At 41.0% G+C, this 23001-nt stretch overlaps 1 protein-coding gene across 1 annotated transcript in view; it reads right to left on the reverse strand.

Moving 5' to 3' along the window:
- Nucleotides 1-23001, reverse strand: part of CADPS (calcium dependent secretion activator) — a 741642-nt gene that overhangs the window by 185139 nt on the left and 533502 nt on the right. The window contains exons 10-11 of the mRNA XM_042780468.1: nucleotides 12278-12386; nucleotides 3776-3988 (exon numbers count right to left, since the gene is read on the reverse strand). Coding sequence (XP_042636402.1) covers nucleotides 3776-3988; nucleotides 12278-12386 — 322 coding nt within the window. The remainder of the gene's footprint in view (nucleotides 1-3775; nucleotides 3989-12277; nucleotides 12387-23001) is intronic.

Here is a 23001-nt window from a genome sequence, read left to right on the forward strand (position 1 = left end):
TGGGATTGACTTAATTTTGTGATGTGACTTAAGAAAACAAAGCAACTAAGACAGACTAGAAACCAAATGTAAGTGAAGGACCAAAGTTTGCTATTTATAAATATGTTATGATTATTTAGCACTTTTCTATAATCTTGATTTGTAGTGCAGGGTGCCCAACCTTCCAGGTTGGCCCAGGACTGAGGGGCAGGTCTCCTGGGACACAGGACTTTCAGTGCTACAACCAGGAGGACCCTAGGCAAACTGGGAAAGTCCCAGGCAAACTAGGATGAGTCAGTCATCTAAGAATAAGTTAAGATTATGGCTGGGTTTAATTTAATAGACTCAAGGCAACTGTGAACTAATTTATGACTTAATTGCCATTCTGTGGCAGGCTCCACTAAAAATTATGATATGTGCCTTCATCATGTCTCATACATCACAAGTGAAAAAACATGACAAGGGTACATATCATAGCTTTTAATCTCTCTCATATATACTCCTAATTGCAAATGCTCAGCTACAAGAGGTTGGGATGGTTAAATCCTGAATGGCTTCCTCTGCTGGCTTCTAAATTATGGGAACATAAGCCCTGCTTACTGGAACTCTTCAGTGTAGATTTTATTAAGTGCCAAACTTGGAAGAGATAGGATTTGGAAGTGTCAAGGCCCATCTCAGGGATAATAAAGTAACCAGGGGGCGCTTGGGTTCAAAACTATTGGGTTGAAACTTCAGGTAGAGATTACTGTTTACTATGTTACTATGTACAGTTACACAGGTTGTATACTATATTATCCACTGAATTCAGTGGATGCCACTGACATTTTTGTCTATGTGAAAGGTGCTTACTACAGAGCACACCTGCATGGCTGAATGTAGTGACCTTGTTTTAAAGAATTTTGTAGGTGTGGTAGAGTCTTATCACCTTTGAGAACTCCAGTTCTTGGCTGGTGACTTAGGGAGACTATAAAGAAGGTGGAATTACCACCAGATATTGATAAATCCCAGAGGTGTGTATTGTCTCATCTCATCTCTCAGCCTGCCTCACATGCTCTTTAGAGATAATATTATGTACTCTTCAAATCTTAACCCTCAGGATTTTTCTTTGGAATACCCCACGTAATAAAAGTTCTCTATGTCAACTAGGGTAAGGAGCTCTGGTGGCATAGTGGATATTTGGCTGCTATCCAGAAAGTTGGCAGTTCAAACTCACCAGCTTCTCCATGGGAGGAAGATGGAAGCAATCTACTTCCATAAAGATTAACAGTCTTGGAAACCCAATGGGAGTCACTATGAGTTGGAATCAACTCAGCGGCAGTGGGTTTGGTTTTGGTTTCCGTGTGTCAACTAGGTTAGAAACGTACATCAAGCTTGTGTATATGCCATTAAATTTTTCTGTTGATGCCTAATGGCTAACATTTTAATGTCCTGGAAAAATGAATCCTATTCAAAGAGGAAAGTCTTAAGTCATGAGCCTTATAGTATTTCCATGAAAAGATATCCCCTTGTCAGAGCTTCTATCATTAGTCTTCTTTTTAAAATCAGTGTCTGGTCTGTACTTCCCTTCAACTTCCCTACTCTAGTGAGGAAAAATGGGGGCCAATTACAAGCTATTCTCTTAATCTAGGTAGATGACAGAACAGAGACATAGAATGCCAGGTGAAATGGAGATCATTTGGAAATAAGACCAGTATTTTCCAAATGCCACCTGAGATACATGTTTTATGAAGTTGATTTGAATGATGATTATAATTAGGAATTATTTTTCTGATTCAGGGATAATACTCTATCAAGGGAATATGATAAGATGCGCTGTTTCCCAATTTACTAAAAGGAGCACTCCAGGCAAGGTGAAAAAGGGGATTCTATTGCACAGATTTTTGGGTTTTGTTAATTAAACAATCATTGGATATGCTTTTCCTCAACTAAGGAGCCCTGGTGATTCGGTGATTAAGTGCTTGGCTGCTAACCGGAAGGTCAGCAGTCTGAACTCACCACCCTCTCCATAGTAGAAAGATGCGGCAGTCTTCTTCCATAAAGATGGGCAGCCCTGGAAACTTCATGGGCATACTACTCTGTCCTGTAGGGTTGCTATGACTCAGAATTGACTTGACAGCAAAGGGTTAGGTTTTGATTACCTCAACTAATGACTGAGCAAAACTCTGTTTTGCTTTTAAATCAATCTAAATGCCACAAGCTGCTGGAGAAAACAAGTAGAGAATGAGGAACTTGGTGGTGGTTGTGGACAGGAGGGCCATCCCTTCTCCTCCAAATTCTACCTTAACCTCTTCCCTACCCTTTCATGGTTTTCTGGTTGCACTCCATTCAGTATTGGATAGGAATTCCAGGGAGCACCTGACAGATAGTACTTGTCATTCAAAAAGAGTTATATTCCCCCATCAGCAAGACTGTTGCAAGGTTCGATGGAAATGGATATGGGTTGGAATTCATTCAAAAGCAAATTTAGCTCTATTTAATTGCAGCAGTTTCAAAGTTACTCTACTCATATTCATATTTGCTTACTATGGAGGACAGACTATGTGAAAGCACTCTGTTAAAGGTCAAGTTTCTGCTTTGAGGCCTTTGCACTTGCTTTCTCTTTTGCTGCAATTCTCTTTCCTCAGATTTTTGCAGGACTGATTCCATATCATTTGGATTTAAACTCAGAGAAGCCTTTATCAGTCCTCTGTCCAATGTTCCCTTTCCCCTCACAGCCTCCACTGCAGGACATTCTTCATGCTATTTAGACATTATTATGATGTCTGAAATTATCTTGTTCATTCATTGACTTATTTACTGTCTAGACTCCCCCATCAGGGTGCAGGGGGACGGATGCTCTCTGGTAAGAGTTGGGATGATGTTCCTCTTCTTCATTAGTATAGTGCCGTTACCTAGACAGGTGCTCAATGAATTAAATGAGTGGGTTTCACACTAAAGTAGAAGATCACCATGATTACTGCTTAAAATGACTTTTCCCTGAGCTATGCCTAATTGATTTGATATGGAGCATAAGGCAAGAGTATCTAATTAGGGTTAATGTTTATAATTGAAATGAATTACTTTATTTCCTGTTTATGTTTCCATTTTCTTTGTTTTAATAAATGTGGCCAACTGTATGGTGGCTTTCACCTTATCCTGTGTATCATATGTGTTGGGAAATAAAACCATCCTGTGTAGCAAGAAATAGAAGGAATGTAAAACAAATGCAAAGGTAAGAGAAGAAGAAACTGGAATATTAACTGGGGCTCTTTAAGGAGATGGTTTCATTTTGGGGTCCTGGCATTTTTACTTATTGCATAGCTCAGAATGGGATTTTAGGTACCATGTCCCCCCCCCCCCCCGCTGCATGTGATAATGCTATCTTTTATTTTTAAATGGTTCTAAATTGCAGATTTAAATTTATTTTGAATCAAGCCCTATTTTAAAATTGCTTTTAATTGGAAGAAATGAGGCAAGGACATAAATAATATACTATATTTGAAGGACTCAAACAAATACATGGGCTGTGAATTCCAAATTTTCTGCAAAACAAAGGGACCAGAATACATCCAAAACCTACAGGATGTTCTGTTTTCCTTTGTTTAGTCCTCAGGGGGAAATATGTCAAGTATTGCACTTTAAAATTACTTTCATCTAACATGTCTGTCCCATCTTTCTCCCTGAATTCACTATATGTTTTTCAGCAAACATGATTTCATAAATTCTTAATATAAAAGCAACCAGATTTTCTAATTATATTTTGAAATATTTACTTTACTTTATAGCATTATATTTGTGAAATGACATTTTTACTTACAAAATTGAGAGATGGGGGCATCCAGCTGAGGGACATTTCCTCCTTTGGCGTTGAGTTTCTGAACTTGGGTTGGAGGCACAGGTTTGTGTGACTGCCCAGTGGCCCGATACATGGCTTGGACCCACAGGATGCGATCTTGCTCATCATCACTTGCAAATATCACGGTGTCTCCTTCTTTGACTGCATTGAAGAAGGCACGACCACCCTCCAGACCTGGAATAAAAGGGAATAACCACTTCTACTAGGCTGAGGGGGAGCTCTGGTAGCATAGTGGCTAAGACAGTTGCCTGCTAACCAGACGGCTGGCGGTTCAAACCCACCAGCCATTCCTCGGAAGGAAGGTTGGGCAATCTACTTCTGTAGTGATACTGCCTCAGAAACCCAAGGAGGGGTCTCTATGAGTCGGGTTTGACTCGACGGCACATAACAACAACAACAACAACTAGGCTGAGGAGACCCTGAGTAGTGCAAATAGTTAAGTGCTGGGCTATCAGGTTGGCTGTTAGAATTCACCCAGAGGTGTCTTTGGAATAAAGGCCTAGAAAATCTACCTATGAAAGGTCACAGCCATGAAAATCCTATGGAGCACAGTTCTACTCGGCAACAAGTGTTACCATGGTTGCAATCAACTTGACGGCAAATGGTGTGGTTGGTTTAATCTGAGCTGCAGTGTCCCAGGCAGGGCAGCCCTTAAAAAGGAGATTTTTTTCCTTTGGCCTGAGGAGAAGATGAGCAATTTCTCCAACTCTTGGGATTAGAAGTCTGATGTTCACTTGGCCACAGAGTGGGGATATGATGCTAAAGGGTACTTTTGAGCCTGACTCTTATCTCTTTCTTTGTGTTGTTAGGGACAGAACTATCAAGCAGGTTCCTATCTTCATGCTGCTCGCTGGGTAAACATCTGCCTATATGCAGACTGGGAGTCCTGGGGTGATGCAAACTGTTATTGCACTTTACTAATAACCCAAAGGTTGGAGTTTCAAGTCCACTCAGAGGCACCTTGGAAGAAAGGCCTGGTGGTCTACTTCTGAAATCAGTCTTTGAAAACCCTAAGGACACAGTTCTATTCTAACACATATGGGATCATATGAGTTGGAGTCAACTCAATGGCTACTGGTTTATACATGGTATTATTTCTGTCATCTTCAAAAACATAAACTGAATTAAAAAAAAAAAAAATGAAAAAGCCTCTCTTGACCACACCTCTCCCTTTAGCTACTGGCCTATTGTTTTCTTTACAATAAAAGGAGGATCTATACCAGTATTTCTCAAATTTTAATAAACACATAAATCACCTAGGCATCTTGTTAAAATGCTGCTTCTAATTCAGTAGGGCTAGGTGGGGTCTGAGGCTCTGCATTTCTAACAAGCTTCCAGATGAGGCAGATGTAACCAGCGTTTATCTCCTCTTCTTCTGCCTTAAAGCCATTCAAATTAGGCTTCTGCCTACTAGAACATTTCTTATTAAGGTCACCAATGACCCCACATTACTAAATCCAAGCATCAATTCAAAGTTCTCATTTTATTCAGTCCATTGACCTATCAGCACCATCTGACACTTGCGCCCTTCTCTTTGAAACATTTTCTTCACTTAGCTTCCAGGAAGCCAGATTTTCTTCCTACTTCCGTGACTGTTCTTCCTCCTCTTCCTGACCTTTAAGGATTGGAGTTTCCTAGGATTCTGTTCTTGACCTATTCTCTTCTTTATCTAACCCTCTCCTTTAATGATGTCATTCAGTCTTTAAACACTGTGAATATGCTGATGGGTTCCTATATTTATATCCCCAGCCTGGACTTACTCATTAAATCTCAGACGTGTTTATCTAATGGCTTTGATTTCTCTACATGGAATCTACTAGGTATCTCAAGCTTATCTGATCCAACACTAAACTCCTGGTTTCTCCCAAACCTCCTTTCATTTCAGTAAAGCTGAACCCATCCCTCTAGTTGCACAGGCCCTTGGGATCATTTTTTACTTCTTGTTTTCTCTTACAACTCACTTCTAATGTGTCATGAAATCTTGACTGATTGTTCTACCTTCAAGACATTACCAGAATTAAACCACTTCGTCCACCACCAGTCCACCCAGAATCTAGCTGTGATTTATTTCTCACCTGCATTACTGTAATAGCCTCCTATCTGATCTGTCTGCCTCCACAAGTATGGCTCCTTACAGTCAATTCTCAGCATGGTGCCCAGAGTAATCATTTCATCACATGAGTCAGATCATGTCACTGCTCTGCTCAAAACCTTCCAGTGGTTCTACATTTCACTCAGAGGAAAAGCCTAGTTCTTACAATGACCTACAAGACTCCACATGAATTGGCCCTTCCCTAGCTATGACCTCCTTTCCTAGTTCTAGTTTGTTTTCTCTCTCTCTCTCTCTCTGTATCTCATGTACGCACACACACTTACTTCACCGTAATCACACCTGGTATTCCTTCAACAGTCCAGGTACATTCTCACCTCAGTCTTTGCATTTGCTGTTCCCTATGCTGTTCACTTGCTCTTCCCTATGCTGGAGGAACACTTGTCCTCCAGATATCTGAATGACTCACACCCTGAGTTCCTTCCTGTCTTTGCTCCTGTGCCACTCTTATTTAGACCATCTCTAACCCCTATCCCCCATTTTTCAACTCTCTTATCTTACTTAATTTTTCTATATAGTTCTTATCATCTTCTAACAACTTTACTCCATAAGGACAAGGAGTTTCTGTCTGTTTTGCTCATTGCTATATCCCTGCTACCTAGAACTTTGCATGTCACGTAGTAATTGTTCAACAAATACTTGCTGAATGAATGCATATTCTGTAGACCAAGTTTTCTTTACAGACAGTTCTTAAGGTTAAAATTTAGAGGAAAGGAGGTGGAAGACTCTCTTTGGACTCAGGTTGAAGCTGTGTTGCAACTTCCAAAATGATATAAAAAATGGCTTATATTTTGGGGTTACTAAGTACTCTCTGAGCAGCCTGGTAGTGCAGTGGTTAAAGCATTCAGCGGCTAACCAAAAGGTCAGTGGTTCAAACTCACAAGCTACTCTGTGGGAGAAAGATGTGGCAGTCTGCTTCTGTAAAGATTTACAGCCTTGGAAACCCTATGAGGCAGTTCTACTCTGTCCTATAGGTTTGCTATGAATCAGCATCTACTTGATGGCAGTGGGTTTGGGTACTCTCTGGGAAGAAATACTGATTCATATCTTTATCAGTTCCCTCCTCATTCCCCAATTATAAAAAATTGAGAGAAAGAGTGAGTGTTGCTGTCTTATGCGGTTGAATCAATTCCAACTCACGGTGACCCCATGTGCTATAGAGTAGAACTGCTCCATAGGCTATAATCTTTACAGACCCTGATTGCCAGGACTTTTCTTTGGTGGTGCCACTGAGTGAGTTTGAGTTTGAACTACCAACCTTTCAGTTACCATCCAAGAGCCACACTGGGAAATTCAGTGACTAACAACTCCCAAATTTTCAACAAGGCCTAATCACTAACCTGTTTGACTTTTGGTATTGGAAAAAGCTTTCTGGTGATATTAAAAGTTCTCCATTGTGCTGATAATGTTAATTAAGTTATCTGTTCTGCAAGAAGGAGCTCTTATGGTGCAGTGGTTAAAACCCTCAACTATGAACTTAAAGATTGGGGGTTCAAACCCAATAAATTATTTTTGTGATTATTTCTGTGGGTGGCTCCATGGAACAAAGATGAGGCAGTCTGCATCCAGAAAGATTTGCAGCCTTGGAAACCCTATGGGGCAGTTCTACTGTGTCCTATGGGGTTGCTGAGTCGGAATCAACTCGATGGCAGTGGGTTTGGGTTGTGGTACTGTGCAAGAGTGGATGTGTGTTGATTGCTTTGTACTTAGGATTTTCAGGGATTGGGATACTGAATAGATACTTCTTTATTTAGAAGGTCCAATGTTACAATATCCATGAAGTGTTAATAAACTCTTTATGGTGGTTATAATTATGAAGGAATATTTTGCCTAATTTCTTGTGGGGTGTTTATATATATGTGATTTGGGTTGCTGATGTACAGTCAGAAAGCTTGGAAAATCTAATGAAACTAATGGATGGCATGATAAGGACAAAGATTCTGGTAGGGGAGGAAGGAAAAAGAGCTCCGAGAGATACTTTTAAGCCCTGAGGAGTGAGCACCAAGGAATAAAAAAGAAGAATAGTTATTAATAGACCATAGACCTTCCACAGTCTCATCTCTTTAGGATAAGGTACTTTGTCACAGTCAGTGAATGCCAGGATAGACATTTCTGAAAGGGTATTTCTCCCTGCCCTGCTGCCTCCCTAGCTCCCAAGGCCTGAGGCTGGGAGGGGGATACCATGTTCCTCGAACTACTATCAGAAAGTCAGTTCACGAGGTTCCCTCAGGAGGGTGAGAAATCTGGCCACTGTGCAATTATTCAGAGGCAGGGATAAAAAGAAGTGACACTGTTTCCAGAATCTTATTTAATCCTCCCAATAGTCCTATGAGAAAAGTACTGTTATCCCCATTTTATAGATGAGGAAACTGAGCCATGGCAAATGTGATAACCAGCCCACGGAGAGACAGAGCGTGCAACCACAGGGCTATACTACTGTAAAACATGAAGAACAGGGCTTGGTCCACAGTAACAGCCATGGAGCTTATTAACAAGAGAATGAGGCCTACTAGCGGTGTGAGCAAGGGCAAAGAGAAACAGTCAAAGTAGCTGAAGCAATGCCAAAGCAATAGCAGAGAGCAAAGGAGATTGCAGAAAGCATGAGAGACCAAGGAAACATGAGAACAAGAAGGAGAGAAAAAAGCAATACAATCTTTCAATAACCAGGGGAGAGGAAGAGAAAGCAAAGTTGAACATTGATATTTGCTGCAAGAACAGAGTTTTAGAAAAGACACTCATTCTGGAGACTAAATCTGCAAAATGTGATGTGTGGCATTGTCGGAAAGCCTAAGGGCACTCCACAGAGCACATGGAGCGCAGTTCCACAGGCACTGACCTGTCGAGAATAAGAGGCCATGCCTGGGAATGAATGGAGGCAGACAAAGTAAGGGAATGGTGGCCAGTTCCCAGGGGAGAGGGATTGGTATTCCAACAACTCACATGGATTAATCTATGTACAGTGCTAAAAGAGGTCTACATAAAATCATCTAAGACTAATTCAGTTGTTTGATAAATGATGTCATCAAATTATTATGAATGAATATCTTTATATTTGAAGACTTAATTATTTAATAATATAGGAATTGAGAGATTATGGCATATTCCATGAATCATACCCAGGAAAACATAAAGGAAAGCATCTTCATTTCAAGCTTAAAATGAGTAGGCTGTATGGAAAAGTTACATATAGTTATTTACCAATTCCTGAAATTAACATTTCAATGACCCTAAACATCAGATGATGTACTGCACTGGGCAAATCTGCTGTCAAAGACCTCTTTGAAGTGCTGAAGAGCAAAGATGTGTCTTTGAAAACTAAGGTGTGCCTAACACAAACCATGGTATTTTCAATCGCCTCATATGCATGAGAGAGCTGGATAATAAATAAGGAAGACTGAAGAAGAGTTGATGCTTTTGAATTGTGGTGTTGACAAAGAATACAGAAAATACAATGGACTGCCAAAAGAACTAACAAGTCTGTCCCAGAAGAAGTGCACCCAAATGTTCCTTGGAAGCAAGAATGGCCAGACTTCGTTTGATCTACTTTGGTCATGTTTTCAGAAAGGACCATTCCCTGAAGAAGATATCATGCTTGGTAAAGTGGAGGGTCAATGAAAAAGGGAAAGGCCCTCAAGGAGAAGGATTGACACAGCAGCTGCAATGGTGGGATTAGGTACATAGCAAGGATTGTGAGGCTGGTACAGAACCGGGCAGTGTTTCGTTCTGTTGTATATAGGGTCACTATGAGTCAGAGCTGACTCAATGGCACCTAACAACAACAACAAACAGGTAGAGTTAATTTAGCACAAATGTTTGTGCCTGGGTCACCATCTGAACACCAAGCTGGTACTAAGGAAAGGGGACCCAGTCACACCCCTCCCCCACCTATGGTAGAGAGAGAAAGGCTACAAGAGTACCAACCCCATAAACATTTCTGCCAGAGTAGAAGGGGAAAATATAGAGCCAGAAGTTTTTCTCCACTTGTTCACTAACCTTTCTAGAAGTTAAGGAGACTCCTCAAATCCATGAAGACATGGTAAAAATGTACACTACTGAGACGTCCGTGTTTAAGACTCCTCTAGTGTTTGTTTAGGAGCTCTGGTAGCATAGTGGCTAAGACACTTGCCTGCTAACCAGACGGCTGGCGGTTCAAACCCACCAGCCACTCCTCGGAAGGAAGGTTGGGCAATCCTACTTCCGTAGTGATACTACCTCGGAAACCCAAGGAGGGGTCGCTATGAGTCGGGTTTGACTCGACGGCACATAACAACAACAACAACAACAGTGTTTGTTTAAACATGTGTATTCTGCCTTCCCCCATTCTGGATCATAGGTTAAGAGTGGGTCCAGGAACTACTCTTTTTAACAAGTACCCCAAAGAAATTCTGAGTTAGAGTTTTCTTGTAACAACTGGGAGTATTTAAAACTCCATTTTCCATCAAACATTTCTTTGGAAATAAATAGGACTTGGCACATGGAAAGGAAGAGAGAAGAAGCTGCTTATTATTCTCAAAAGCATAATCAATTAACTTTCCACTTACATCTTTAGTAAAGGAATTTATAAATTATATCCCTTGGGATCAAGAAAGAAAAGATGCTTTAAAAATAAATGTTCAGATAGTCCTTTAGCATGTAGATAGAAAACTTTCTCCCCGACCATAACTTAGGAAGATAAATTTGCTTTCATTTAATAAAATAACAACTATAGCCTTGCTGTAACTGCACACTTAACTCCGCTTTAGTGTAAATCCTAAAGAGGGGACGTGGATGAGACCCATAATCCCAGCTCTGCCACTGAGCAGTCACGTGCAATCCTTTAACCTCTCAGAATCTGAGTTTCTTAATTTACTAGACGAGATCATAACCCTGATCCTATCTACTTTGTGGGATTTCTGTGAGGACAAAACACAATCATGCAAAGGAAAATGAGTTTGTGAACTGGCTTAAGAGGAGTTTCTATCATAAGATGGCATTGTTTCTTCTTCTCATATTAGCTCTTTAGTCTCCCACTTTAATATCTGCACAGCAAATGTAGGTATTAGGAAAGACTGAATCTATTTCTTCGATGGGAACACAAACCATCATAGAATGTTTTTTTTTATTGCAGGAGCTACATCCTTTCCATGAAATGCTGCATGAAAATGTTTGCTTCAAACTCATAGGTTCTATTCATTAGGGAGGATTTCCAGGCAGAGCTTCTAATTCACGCTTATGGGTCAGCTCTGTATAATGCTCTGGCAGGATGCAAATTACAAACAGAAGTCCAAGGGGGTGGGGCTGGTCCATGCCACTCTGTGTTGGGATTCTGAGGATGCTTATTTTCCTGTGGACTGGACCTAAGGCCATCCCTGCCATACTTTTTCAGGTTAACACCCTATCTTCTCTCAAGCTCTGTTTTCTTCTTTTATGTGTATTTTGTTGCATGTGGAAGAGCAATATGGGAGCAGAAAAAAAGGTTTTGGGCCAAATAATGCAGTATGGTTGGAAATGCTTCTCTTGTGCAGATTTGGCATAAAAATAAACTTCTCTGGGAGAGGGCTGTTGGTGCTTTTTGTTCATTAATATGCTGAAATGATTTTACAACAACACCCCCCCCCCACCAGTTTTGAAGGTTGTTTGAGACTGATTTCTATTCATTTTTTTTTTTCTGGAAAAAAGATGAAATGGGTAGGGGGAGAGGTGTGAGGGGACAGGATGTAGAACTTAAGCAATGAAGAACTTATAAGACATGCTAGTATTAGTTACATAAGGCTTAGGAGTTTGGATGCCTATGCTTATAGACTGATATCTTCTTTGGGAAGAAAGACACTTAGGGAAGCCTTTCTTTTCAATTGCCATAAACTAACCTTATTAGCTTCTGAATTAGAATTAGCAAATAGCGACGTACAGGACTGCCACAGTTGGTCTCAGGCACATCTTATCTCCCAAGCCCACATATCACTGGGTAAAAACAAAACACACACACACACACACACACACATACACAGAGTCTCCAGTTTACTTACATGACTTCTTTTTCAGAGACTTATTTGCCACCATTCTAACTAAGGTGGAATACATACTTGATGTAATTATTTGGCTATCCCCTTACACAGGTATATAAAAGAAAAAATGTACTATGGATTTGTTTTGGTGTTAAACCAGAGGATCCCTTGAGTAAAACCAAAGACTTTGATCTGGGTGGCATTGAATCTACCAGAATGGATAGTCTCTAAGGACAGGGACAGTAGATGTCATTGTCATCTGTGAAATGCCAGTAACTCAGTGCTTGGCACAAAGTGAATGTTCAACAATTACTGATTTGGGGAACTGGAGAGTCGTGTGGGTTCAGAGCCTTGAGGATGGGTGGGTACCTGGCTGGGGGTCAGTGTAATCCACAGTGTAGCCATCCAGTTGTAGAAGTTCCTGAGGTTCTGCTTTTTTCTCCCGGTAACTGCACATGGCAAACGTGTACTGACTGACCTGGAGAGGAAAAAACACAGATTGCAAGATTGGTCCCTTAGAAGCCCCTAAGAAATCTACCCCAAGAAACCTCCTCATTCAGCCACATCTCCATTGAGGGCCTGGACTGAGTAGATGGATTCAAACAGGGTTTGGCCACCTCTTGGCTATGTGACTTTGAGCAAGGTACTCAACCTCTCTGGTCCTCTATTACCTCATCTGTAGACTGGGAATAATTATAGAACCCATACCACTGCAGCTTATGGTGAAGATCCAATCAGTCTATGTGTGGAAGGTGCTTAGAATCAGTCTCCATAAGTAACTTAGTAAGTTACTTAGTAAGTGGCTTTACCATTATTGCTGTTATTTTTGATTAAATATAAGAAATCACTATCTTTGCAGGTCAAAACTGGCTGAGTATAGGCAACTTTATAAGTCATGGCTAATATTACTATGACCCTGGCTGAGACCTTTAACTTGCAGAGATACAGCAGACCTTCTGGTCATAATGAGTGGGGAAAAGATACACATTTCTGTCCTAAGTTTTTCTTTTTTTTTAAATAGCCCCCTTCCCCTTTTTTGCAGGCCAATGGCACTGATCTACACATTTTTCAGATCTTCTTTCCCACCCCCTCCTCCTGCTAAAGGAGTGCTTTTGGTTGTTTTGATGTCTTTCCTTCATCTTAGACAAGTGCAGGAGTGACACCCTGTCACAAACAATGAGCATGCGATTGCTAGGTGCCAGTCACAGTAGAGCAATTTTCAGCCCCCGATGGCATGGCCGTTGTCCCTGGTCTCCTAAGTGGCAGCCCTCACTCTACTGAGGTACCATCTGCCTGACATGTGGCCCACTGTCCAGGCTGGGCAGCACTCACAGCTGCAGGCCAGTCCTTAGGTCACTCCATGGCACAACCCGACCCGGTGTGTATGCTTAGGAACTCCATATCTGGCCCGTCTGCACGAGGCCCACAGGACAGCAAGCACCCTTCAGCTCTAGGCTCAAAGCTTGTGGGCATCTTTACCATCCACGGATGTCAGATGTCTTGGCAAAGGGGTGCCACCTTTCTCATGCCTTATTTCTCTTTATTATAAGAGACATTTTCCAACTGATGTTTGACCTCACATGTTTAGTCTCCTTCTCCATGGTGATATTTTCTTTTTAATGGAGACAAGAATTCGGCTCACTAACCCTGCACAGACCTCTTATAGCAAAAGCCCCAGGCCTGATGAGGGGTGATACATGGTTGCTTTATCTGCTGCTGCCCTCTATTGGTTTCTGATGAAAATGTTACTTCCCAACTTGGATTTCTTTTTAATGCATTTGGTGTGCAGAACCTGTTCCCTATATTGCAAGGCCTTGGCTTCAAGGAAAATATAAAGCCAGATCGCTAAGAACATTTTCACAAGTGGGTGTGTATGAGGAAGGCTTTAATTCTTTATAGTAAGTATAACAACCAAAAACAGCCTCTTCTCCTAAAAAGAAGGGTCAAGAGAGTAAGCTTCAGGTGGGCCTGGAGTCCTATTCCCAGCTCTGATAAGCTGTGATCTCCCTAAACCTCAGAGTCCTCAACTGTACAATGGGGATGATAAAAATACCCACATGACATTTTTGTTGGAGGATTAATTGAGCAAGTAAAGGGCTTTATACACAATGTATAACATACAGATAGCAATCACTCAATGTATGCATTTATGTGAGTAATTTCCTTGCATTTGACACTGACATCCTAATATAGAGTAGCTGAGACTTTCTTTCTTTCTTTTTCATGTATATTTGCCTGCTAGATTACAAAGCCATTGAAAGCAAGGCTAGGGATCATACTTCTTGGATGTATTCTCACATTTGTAAGCAAAATATACCATAGGGAACTCGTTGCCTTTGAGTTGATTCCGAGGGTTTCTGAGGCTATAAATCTTTACAGAAGCATACTGCCCTATCTTTCTCCAATGAAGCAGATGGTGGCTTTGAAATACTGACCTTTTGTTTAGCAGTCAAGCACTTAACCATTGTACCATTCCATAGTGGGCATTCACTGACTGAATCTAATTGGTTCTAAAAAGGAGATTATAAAATGTATGGTCCAATAAAGATGCTTTTCCCCCACTACAATTTACATATGTTACTCCAAGCACTGTGACAGTCCTTTCTAACCCCTTACTGGTTCTATGGATGGTGGATTACTTATCACAGGAGTTGCTGTAATGGTTGGTTGACTGGTTGATGGGATGATTTCTATCTCTCTTTGGCAATACCAGATATGATATTTGTTAATGTGATTACCCAAACTAATAGAGAGTTGCCAATAGTCATTTGAGATCAGGAGTATCACAATAGGAGGGTCCTACTTCAAGATTCATGCATGTACTATTACTGCATGATTTGGGCTTTTTGATTGTTTTCCTTTTCTATTTTAGTTGCTTGCTTCTTGGAGTGCTGTGTGCTGCTGCCCTCTTCTGGCTATACAATTGAAGCTTAATGATTTTATTTATTGGGAGCATTTTAATTTAGTCTCTAGCAACATACTTTAGGAAATATAGGAGGGGTGAAGAAATTATTTCTTGTGAAATAATTACAGTCATTGAAAATTGTTTAGGGAACCTCAGTTTTTCCAGAGTGCTTAAAGGGTGCAGGGGAGAACAGGAAAGTTCTGGGTATTTTTGTTGTTTTGTAAAACTTCCACAAGACCACACTAGATGAAACTGTTTCCAAGGAAATACAGGTTTCTGTGCCACAGTAGAATTCTACTTAAACGTATTTCTATAAAAAAGTTAATGAGTCAGTGATAACTGTTATAATAAAGGCATAGATATAAGTTAAGTGCAAGCCTAGTGAGAAGTGAGAAAGTTGGCCGTTCCTGTTAGGGGCTGGAATAGAACAACATAAAACTTGGGGATCTACTGATGTCAAATTTCCAGATGACAACTGAGAGTACACTTTGAGAGAATGGTTTAAGAGACTACACTTTTCACATCATTGGGATTTTCAGCTTGTATGTACCTCTTCCCAAGGAATTGCGTGAATGGGCTGTTGGGACTTCCGGGGGCACGGTCTTCCAGATTTTGTCGTAATGGTGGATGGACCTCAAATACATGACTGCCTTTTCTAATTCTGGTTGTTCTTAGCTGCCTCCAAGTTGTCCCTGCCTCATGGTGACCCACTGTACAATGGAATAAAATGCTGCCTGGTCCTGTACCATCTCCACAACCAGCTGTGGATCAGACTGTTGTGATCCATAAGGGTTTTCACTGGCTCGTTTCTGGAGGTAGATCACCAGGCCTTTCTTCTTTGTCAACCTTGCCATTGTCATAGCAACACACAAATCTGTACCAACAGATGGGCAGTGGCTGCACATGAAGTGCATTAGCCAGGAATCAAACCCGAGTCTCCTGCATGGAAGGTGAAAATTCTATCACTGAACCACCATTGCCCTCTTTCTAAGTCCAGGACTGAGGTTCAATAGGGAATCCCTTAACTCACTTCCAGTCAATTTCTTAAACTAGGACAAGGTTTGAAATAAGTTTTTCAAAGAGTGAACTGTCACCATTATTAGACTGGGTGGAGACTGGTTTTATAAATATGCAAATTCTGTGAGTCAGAACAACTGAATCAGAATCTCAAGTTAGGGTGGGTCCCAAGAGTTTACATTTTTCACATCTTCCTAGGTTATTCTTGTTGTTGTTGTTATGTGCCGTCGAGTCAGCCCCGACTCATAGCGACCCCTCCTTGGGTTTCCCAGGCAGTATCACTATAGAAGTAGGATTGCCCAACCTTCCTTCCGAGGAGTGGCTGGTGGGTTTGAACCACCAGCCTTCTGGTTAGCAGTCAAGTGCCTTAGCCACTATGCTACCAGGGCTCCCAAAGAAGGGTATAAGATACTGTAAAAGATTGGAGATTCAGTGTAGTTTGGGTGGCTGGGAAAGGTTTCATGGTAGAGCACTGACTAACACAATCAATATTTGAGAACAGAGAAGATTTTTATGATGTGAGGCATAAAATTTCTGGGGATTAAACATCATACTTAATATGATGTGGTTGTGAATGAGGGATCACTGAGTTTAAATCCCAGATTTCTGACAGACATTGACATGAAGGCCATTTGGTGGAGTGGAGTAGAGTGAGAACAAGTTTTAGTCATGTAGACCTGGGTATGATTCTCCTTCTAGCTGTATGACTCTGAGCAACTGTTCTGGTTACCTAGTGCTGCTCTGACAAGAGTATATACCACAAAATGGGATGGCCTGAACAAACAGGAATTTATTCTCTTACAGTTTAGGGGGCTAGAAGTCTGAGTTCAAAGTGCCAGGCTCTAGGGGCTGTTTGAAAGTCCCTTGACCTTGGGCTTCAGCTCTGCCTCTTGCTCCTGGCCCACTGAAGCTACAGGCATCTCTTCACTCAGGCAGTTGCTGGCTGCTGAGGTTAAGAAGCCCAAGGTCGACAAACAAAATGTCACAGTCCCGATGTTACCAACCCACAGAGCCAGCCATTAATTCAACTCGACTGGAAGTCCCAAGGTCGGCAGAGCATGGCAGGCTGCTGAACAACAACATGGCTACATGCAGGGTTCAAGCGTGCCAGAAGCTAGAGACCATTCCCAAAGTTGTTTCTTATATACGGGAAGCAGACCACATACCCAAAGCAGCTATTCAGCTGCTTGTGATAGGTCCCACTATGGAGCTGATTGCTAGTCTCATTCTGGGGAACAAATACATTCAGCTGCCCAGCCACTCAACCAGACCCAGCCAAGTTGACACACAAACTTAACTACCACAAAAACTCAGGTAACTTTCCTGGGACTCAGTTTTTTTTTAACTGTAGAGAGGGATGATGATAACATTTGCAGGCCACTTCCTATGCTTGCAGGCAGAACATTTAATTTTCTCTGGTAATTGCATCCTGATTTTCCTTGGGAAGCCATTCTCTTCCCACTTCAGTACATGTGGTTCGTGTAGGGCTAACTGCATACCTCTAGCTGGAGGAAGGGTGGGTAGAGAATGTGACTAGGTCTGGTCAATAGGCTCACATCTTCTTGGATGCGGTGATTGGTGCAGGGATAGGAACATGACAACATTAGGCCAATGAAAGCTCAACCAGGACATGTAGTGTAACTACTTGGAAAGAGAAACTTACTTCTTCCTGGGGTTGCTAACCTGTTATCAGCCCTGAACTGCTAACATCCACTGTGTAGAGAGACCGTGGCTCAGGGTAATGCTAGCTCAGAGAAAAGCACAGCCAAGAAATTGTAAATAGAAAGACTGAGTCGTGAAGACATTGCTTGAGTCCTGGGCCTAGCTGTGCCAGAAGACTCTTTAGTTAATTACTAATTTAATTTCGTGATCTATACAATTGTTCCCTTTTTAAAACTGAAGATAGTTTGGGTTTATTTTCCTACTTTACAATAAGAATATAAATATAAGTACCCTTTGGAACAATTTTGAAGTTGAGTGGTAAAAATGAACATTTATCTACTTATAAATTATTCAGCTATTTACATTTATTACAATTCATTTTTGTCATTAATTTATCTTAATATTGTATTCCCAGATGACTTTGTGTATTCCAAGGCATTTGAAATTATGCAACAATATTTTATCTCATCCAGATTTAGTGATTTTTCTGAAAGCTAGAACAGTCAGAGTTTTAGTCATTATACCCTCTGTAAGGAATCAGAAATATAAAAATACAAAAATTAGGCAGTATACAGGTTCCATCTGATGCAAGGAACTGTGTTCTGTAACAATCTATACATATACATCTCTTTGTGCTCCAGCCTCATCTAAGCGCTTGGACTCATGGAAGATATTTGGAGACAGGAGACCTCTATTTAAATTTCATGAGCCATGTGACCTTGAGCAAGTCCCTTAACCTCCCTTAATCTCAGTTTCTCCTAATATAAAATGGACACAAAACTTGTCCTCACTATGGCATAAAGAGTTGTGAATACCAGCTAGATAAACATGTTGTAAACTTTCAGTAACCTTATAAATATAACAGATTACTAACATTTTGGAGGAACCACAGAGTATTATAGCTCATATGGTGCTAAATGGGGAAGAATTCCTCAGAAATATTGTGGGTGAAGACCCGTCAGGGATTGATCTTAACCAGAAATATTTTGGTCATGGAAGAAAAAAACTAGTGAAATAAAAAGATAGAGGTAAGACTTAAAGCCTGGGAAGGGTGATGAGTCAAGCCTGCTTTCCTTCCACCAAGGTGGAGAGTACGGACCATCAAGTGAAATTCTATGGAATTGACAGCTGTATCATTTCCATTGGTTTGGTCACATTAGTTATTAACAGTAATGATCAGGGTGTTCAGTCTTTTATCATGGCCCCTGGCATTTAGAATGAGTTTATTCAGAAATTTTTCAACTTGGGCTCTGTGGATCCATTTCTCCTTATTCTTTAGGCTAAAGTCTGTGGCCACACTCATAGGACATACAGTGGAATCTCAAGGAATGCTTCTCAAGAGGCTTTGTCATACCAACTGCCTATAATCATCTGTGCAGGTCCTCTGATGCTTTGGCTCTATGGAGAACATAAATTTCAAGGAGGGAATAGGAGCTTTCACTTTAAAAGGGCCAATGACTTCTAAGGTAATGTTTCTCCAAGGGTGGTCTCTGAACTACCTGCATCATTATCTCCTAGAGTGCTTGGCCAACACACAGATTTTTGGACCCCATTCCAGACTGACTGCATCAGAATCTTTTGGGTGTGGCCTTGGAATCTGCATTTTAAGTAAGACTTGATGCAGGTGTTTTGGCCCACACTTTGAGAACACTGTCTCAGTGTGTAGGGACTCTTAAGTCTCTGGTACCAAAATGCCCTACAACTGCTTCATTCCCTTCACAGTTGGTGGGGCAGGCTCCAGCCATGTGCATAAGAATCTTAGCTTTCATCCTGAAGAATGAGTATTGCTGCTTTGGTTCAACACCCCTCTGAGGATGTCCTTTGTCCCTGGCTAGTAGGAAGTCCATTTACAATCTAGCTTTTGGTTCCCCAGAGTAGTAGCACTAAAAGGAAATCTTACTTAGGAAGAATTTTAACAGTTCTGCATTACAGACAAAAAACCTGTGTGTGGCTGAGATAGAGCAAGAAAACTGAATTGAATTGAAACTGGGTGGGCAGATTGGTGTTAGATATGTTCTTTTCCTCCTAGGTTTTTCAAACAGGTTTCCCCAGTATTATATCCAGTGGAATTCATAAATTGTGTTGAAAATTTTGTACTGCTTATACTCTATAAAATACACTCCACAAGAGACCTAGCATCTGAATGGAACGGAACAAGAAAACAGTAAGTCACTTGGATATACTTTCAACTTGGTGAATTTTACACCATCCTCCAGAGAAGCCCCTCTGAGACAGTCTAGAGAGAAGGGGCAGGGTTCAGGTAATCTGCTTCCTTTCCCTCTTCCTCTTCTCACACTACATTTGTGGTTCTCCTGTTTTCACTTTGGCATTTTGAGTTCTAGTGTGAGGTTTAGGTGGCTAGAAGGTGACTGAGAACTGTTTGTATGGACCACTGAGTTTAACATTGCATGCAGCTGCCAGGCACCAATGGGTACTGAATGGACCACTCTCCTTCTCTTTAGGCAACACGGGGCATGTCTGCTTCCCCTGAATTGGAGTCAGGATTGGTGGCTTTGAACTTCTCTCCTGAAACTCTGATGACAGTGGGGTTGTTTCAGAAGAAGTGAGTTTTTCTTTACTGTTTTGACAAAGTGCCTCTAAATGTGATTATTTACACAGTGGAGAATAAAAAAATAGGGCAAACCATGCAATAATCCAGTATTTTCTAAGTTGGATAACAAAATTGCTTTTAGACATTGTTGTGCATTGACAAGAATGGAAGTTGAAGACTTGAATTCTCATCTTGGCTCACAAAGATCATGGGACTGTCATGTCACCTCTGCAGGCCACAGAGGTTTTTTTGTTTTTCAAGGGGAGAATTTGATATAGGTTGATACAGAAAACTTAATTTTGGGGACTGATTTATCAAATGTGCCTCTGTGACTCCTTAATGTCAATGACAATCACACATACAGGAAAGTTGACTGCTGAAAAATCTCATGAAATCCCTCTAATCTTCTCTTCCGCTCTTCTAGGAACAATGCTAAGCTATAGATGGTCTGTGCCCTTTCATAATATTCAGAAGTAAGCATACACTCATACACGGAATAGTTGCTGTTGAGTTGATTCCAATTCCATGTGTGTCTGAGTAGAACCGTGATCCATGGGGTTTTTGATGAACATGACCTTTGGGGAGAAGATCACCAGGTCTTTTTTCTGATGAGCCTTTGGATGGGTTCACACTTCCAACCTTTTGTTTAGTAGCTTAATGGTTTGTATCATCAAGTGAGCACAGAGCTTTCCTTTTGGCTACTGTGTGGTTCTTATTTTCTTTTAGTAGAACGCTCAATGTGAAGGTGCTAAAACAAATGTGCTCCAGCCACATTGCCTAAAAGAAGTCACTGTTTCCTTTTCAGTTCAGCATATATTGTTTACACATGGCTTCAAGGATATTGTCTCTTGTTTTTTCCTGGAGACTTTTTTGCCCCCTAAAATTTCTTCCACAGTAGGCCAGTTACTTCTCTTAAGTGCTTGGTGACTTTGAAAATTACCAGTGGAAGCAACTGGCTATCTCAGAGTGGGAAAGGGAACTCTTGTTCCACTTCTGTGAAATTGTCACCAGCCACTCTCCAGGACACATGGTATGTCTCTTTTATCACAATTGTCAGAGACATTCTTGAGTTCTTCTTTCTCTTTGTTTTCCTTCTTTCTTCCAGCAAACATTTCCTGAATGCCTGTGCCAGACACTGGGTTAGGGTGTGTGTGTGCTGTGTGTGTGTGTGTGGGGGGGGGGCGGTGCAGGAAGAGGAAGAGAGAAATACACAAAGATGAATCAGAAACAGAATTAGCCCCTAAAACAGATTCCAGTCTAGTAAGAGAGGCCAGGGATGCTCACACATGATTTTAAGAGAGGATGCTAAGGGTAATGAAAAGCAATGAGTGGAGAAAACCAGCCATAATTCAGCACTGCCTCTTTCAGTGCATCTTGTCTCTCCCTTCATATTGTACTGTCTTTAGAATGGATATAAATGCATTTGCCTACCCATCATCCATTCCCCCCTCTAGTTATAGCACCCTGATTTTTGCATTGGCAACAGCTCAGTGAGACTGTTAATCAAAGTGCCACACCTTGCCCCTACTAAAAGTTGGATGCATTACCCACTAGACTATTCCAATTCTCTTTCTCTAAACTTTGCCCCTTGAGAGGAGTGATGCAAAGACAGAAAAAGGTCAAAGTCAACTTTGTTCTATGACAAAACTGAAGATACTGGCTATGGTCCCACCACTTGGATCTCTGGAGCTGCTTCAGGTCCTCTCCTTAACAAGGATGGTCATTCAGCTTTTTCATCAATCATTTCATTTTGAATCATCAATTCATTTTCCTTTTGCCTAAATTTTCCTGAGTCTGTTTCTTCTGTTTGCATCTAAAGAACGGTAACTGACACTATTCTGGAAGTGACAGACCAGGCCTCATAGTTCTTCTCTATGTCCTATCAATGTGCTCAACATAAAGCAGGTGCTCAACAAATATTGGTCAGCTGACAGCTTGAGGAAAGGTATGTCAGGATGAAATAAATGTCTTCCATTGCTTAGCTATGGATTATACTGGGGGCAGCATTCCAAAGTTTTCCTTCTGCCTATGTAATTTATTTTAAGTTCTGTTGTATCCCATAATGACAATGAAATCAAAGATTACCTCTTGCCTATAGCCAGAGAAATGCATTTTGGCTTAATGGCACAGCAGAGATCTGAGTACATATGTAGAAGATCTAGTTGTAGAAGCTCAGGGTTGGTGCAACTTTCTAGGTCATTGTGACCTATGAGGGAGTTGCTTTAGGTTTTGGAAGTATAGCACTCTAAGCACAAGTCAATGCTTACAGCCAGTACATTAACCCAATAAGTACCTTTAGTTACTAAATTACTAGGTGAATCACTCTGTGATATCTTTTGTTGTTGTTATTGTTGTTATGTGCCATCGAGTCAGACCTGACTCGCATAGCCTTAGCCATTATGCTACTAGAGTTCCTGTGATATCTTTTAGATCAATAAAATTTTAGCAAAGTGAATTACAGTGTAAATGCTCTGGTAGAGCTTGTCAATTAATAAAAAGCAATGGGAAATTCCTTTGCAAACTGAAAAATCCTGGTGTAGAAAACAAACTCCAAAAAAAATGCCTTTTTAAGGACATGTACTACTATTTCTGGGAATTTTTCTTAGAGAAATACTCAGGGGAGCAAAGATATTATTAATATGATACTTAAAGTGTTATTGGAGTCACTGGGTGGCATAAATGGTTAAGTTCTTAACTACTGGCCTAAAAGTTGGTGAATCAAACCCACCCAGAGGTGCCATGGAAAGAAGGCCTGGTGATCTGTTCCTTTAAAACTCTATGGAGCAGGGAGTTCCGGCAAGATGGTGGACTAAGCAGAAAGACTGCACAGACCCTCTTCAACAAAGAAAAGGGAAACCAGTTAACACAGACACAGAAGATAATCTTGGATCCCTGAGCCTTGAAGGGGAGGATATAGAAGTGGACTAAACCCCAACTAGCAGAAGAATTTGCATGAAA

Source organism: Orycteropus afer, unplaced genomic scaffold (assembly GCF_000298275.1).
Source record: "Orycteropus afer afer isolate SDZICR_OR568_19922 unplaced genomic scaffold, OryAfe1.0 scaffold00041, whole genome shotgun sequence".
NCBI lineage: Eukaryota > Metazoa > Chordata > Mammalia > Tubulidentata > Orycteropodidae > Orycteropus > Orycteropus afer.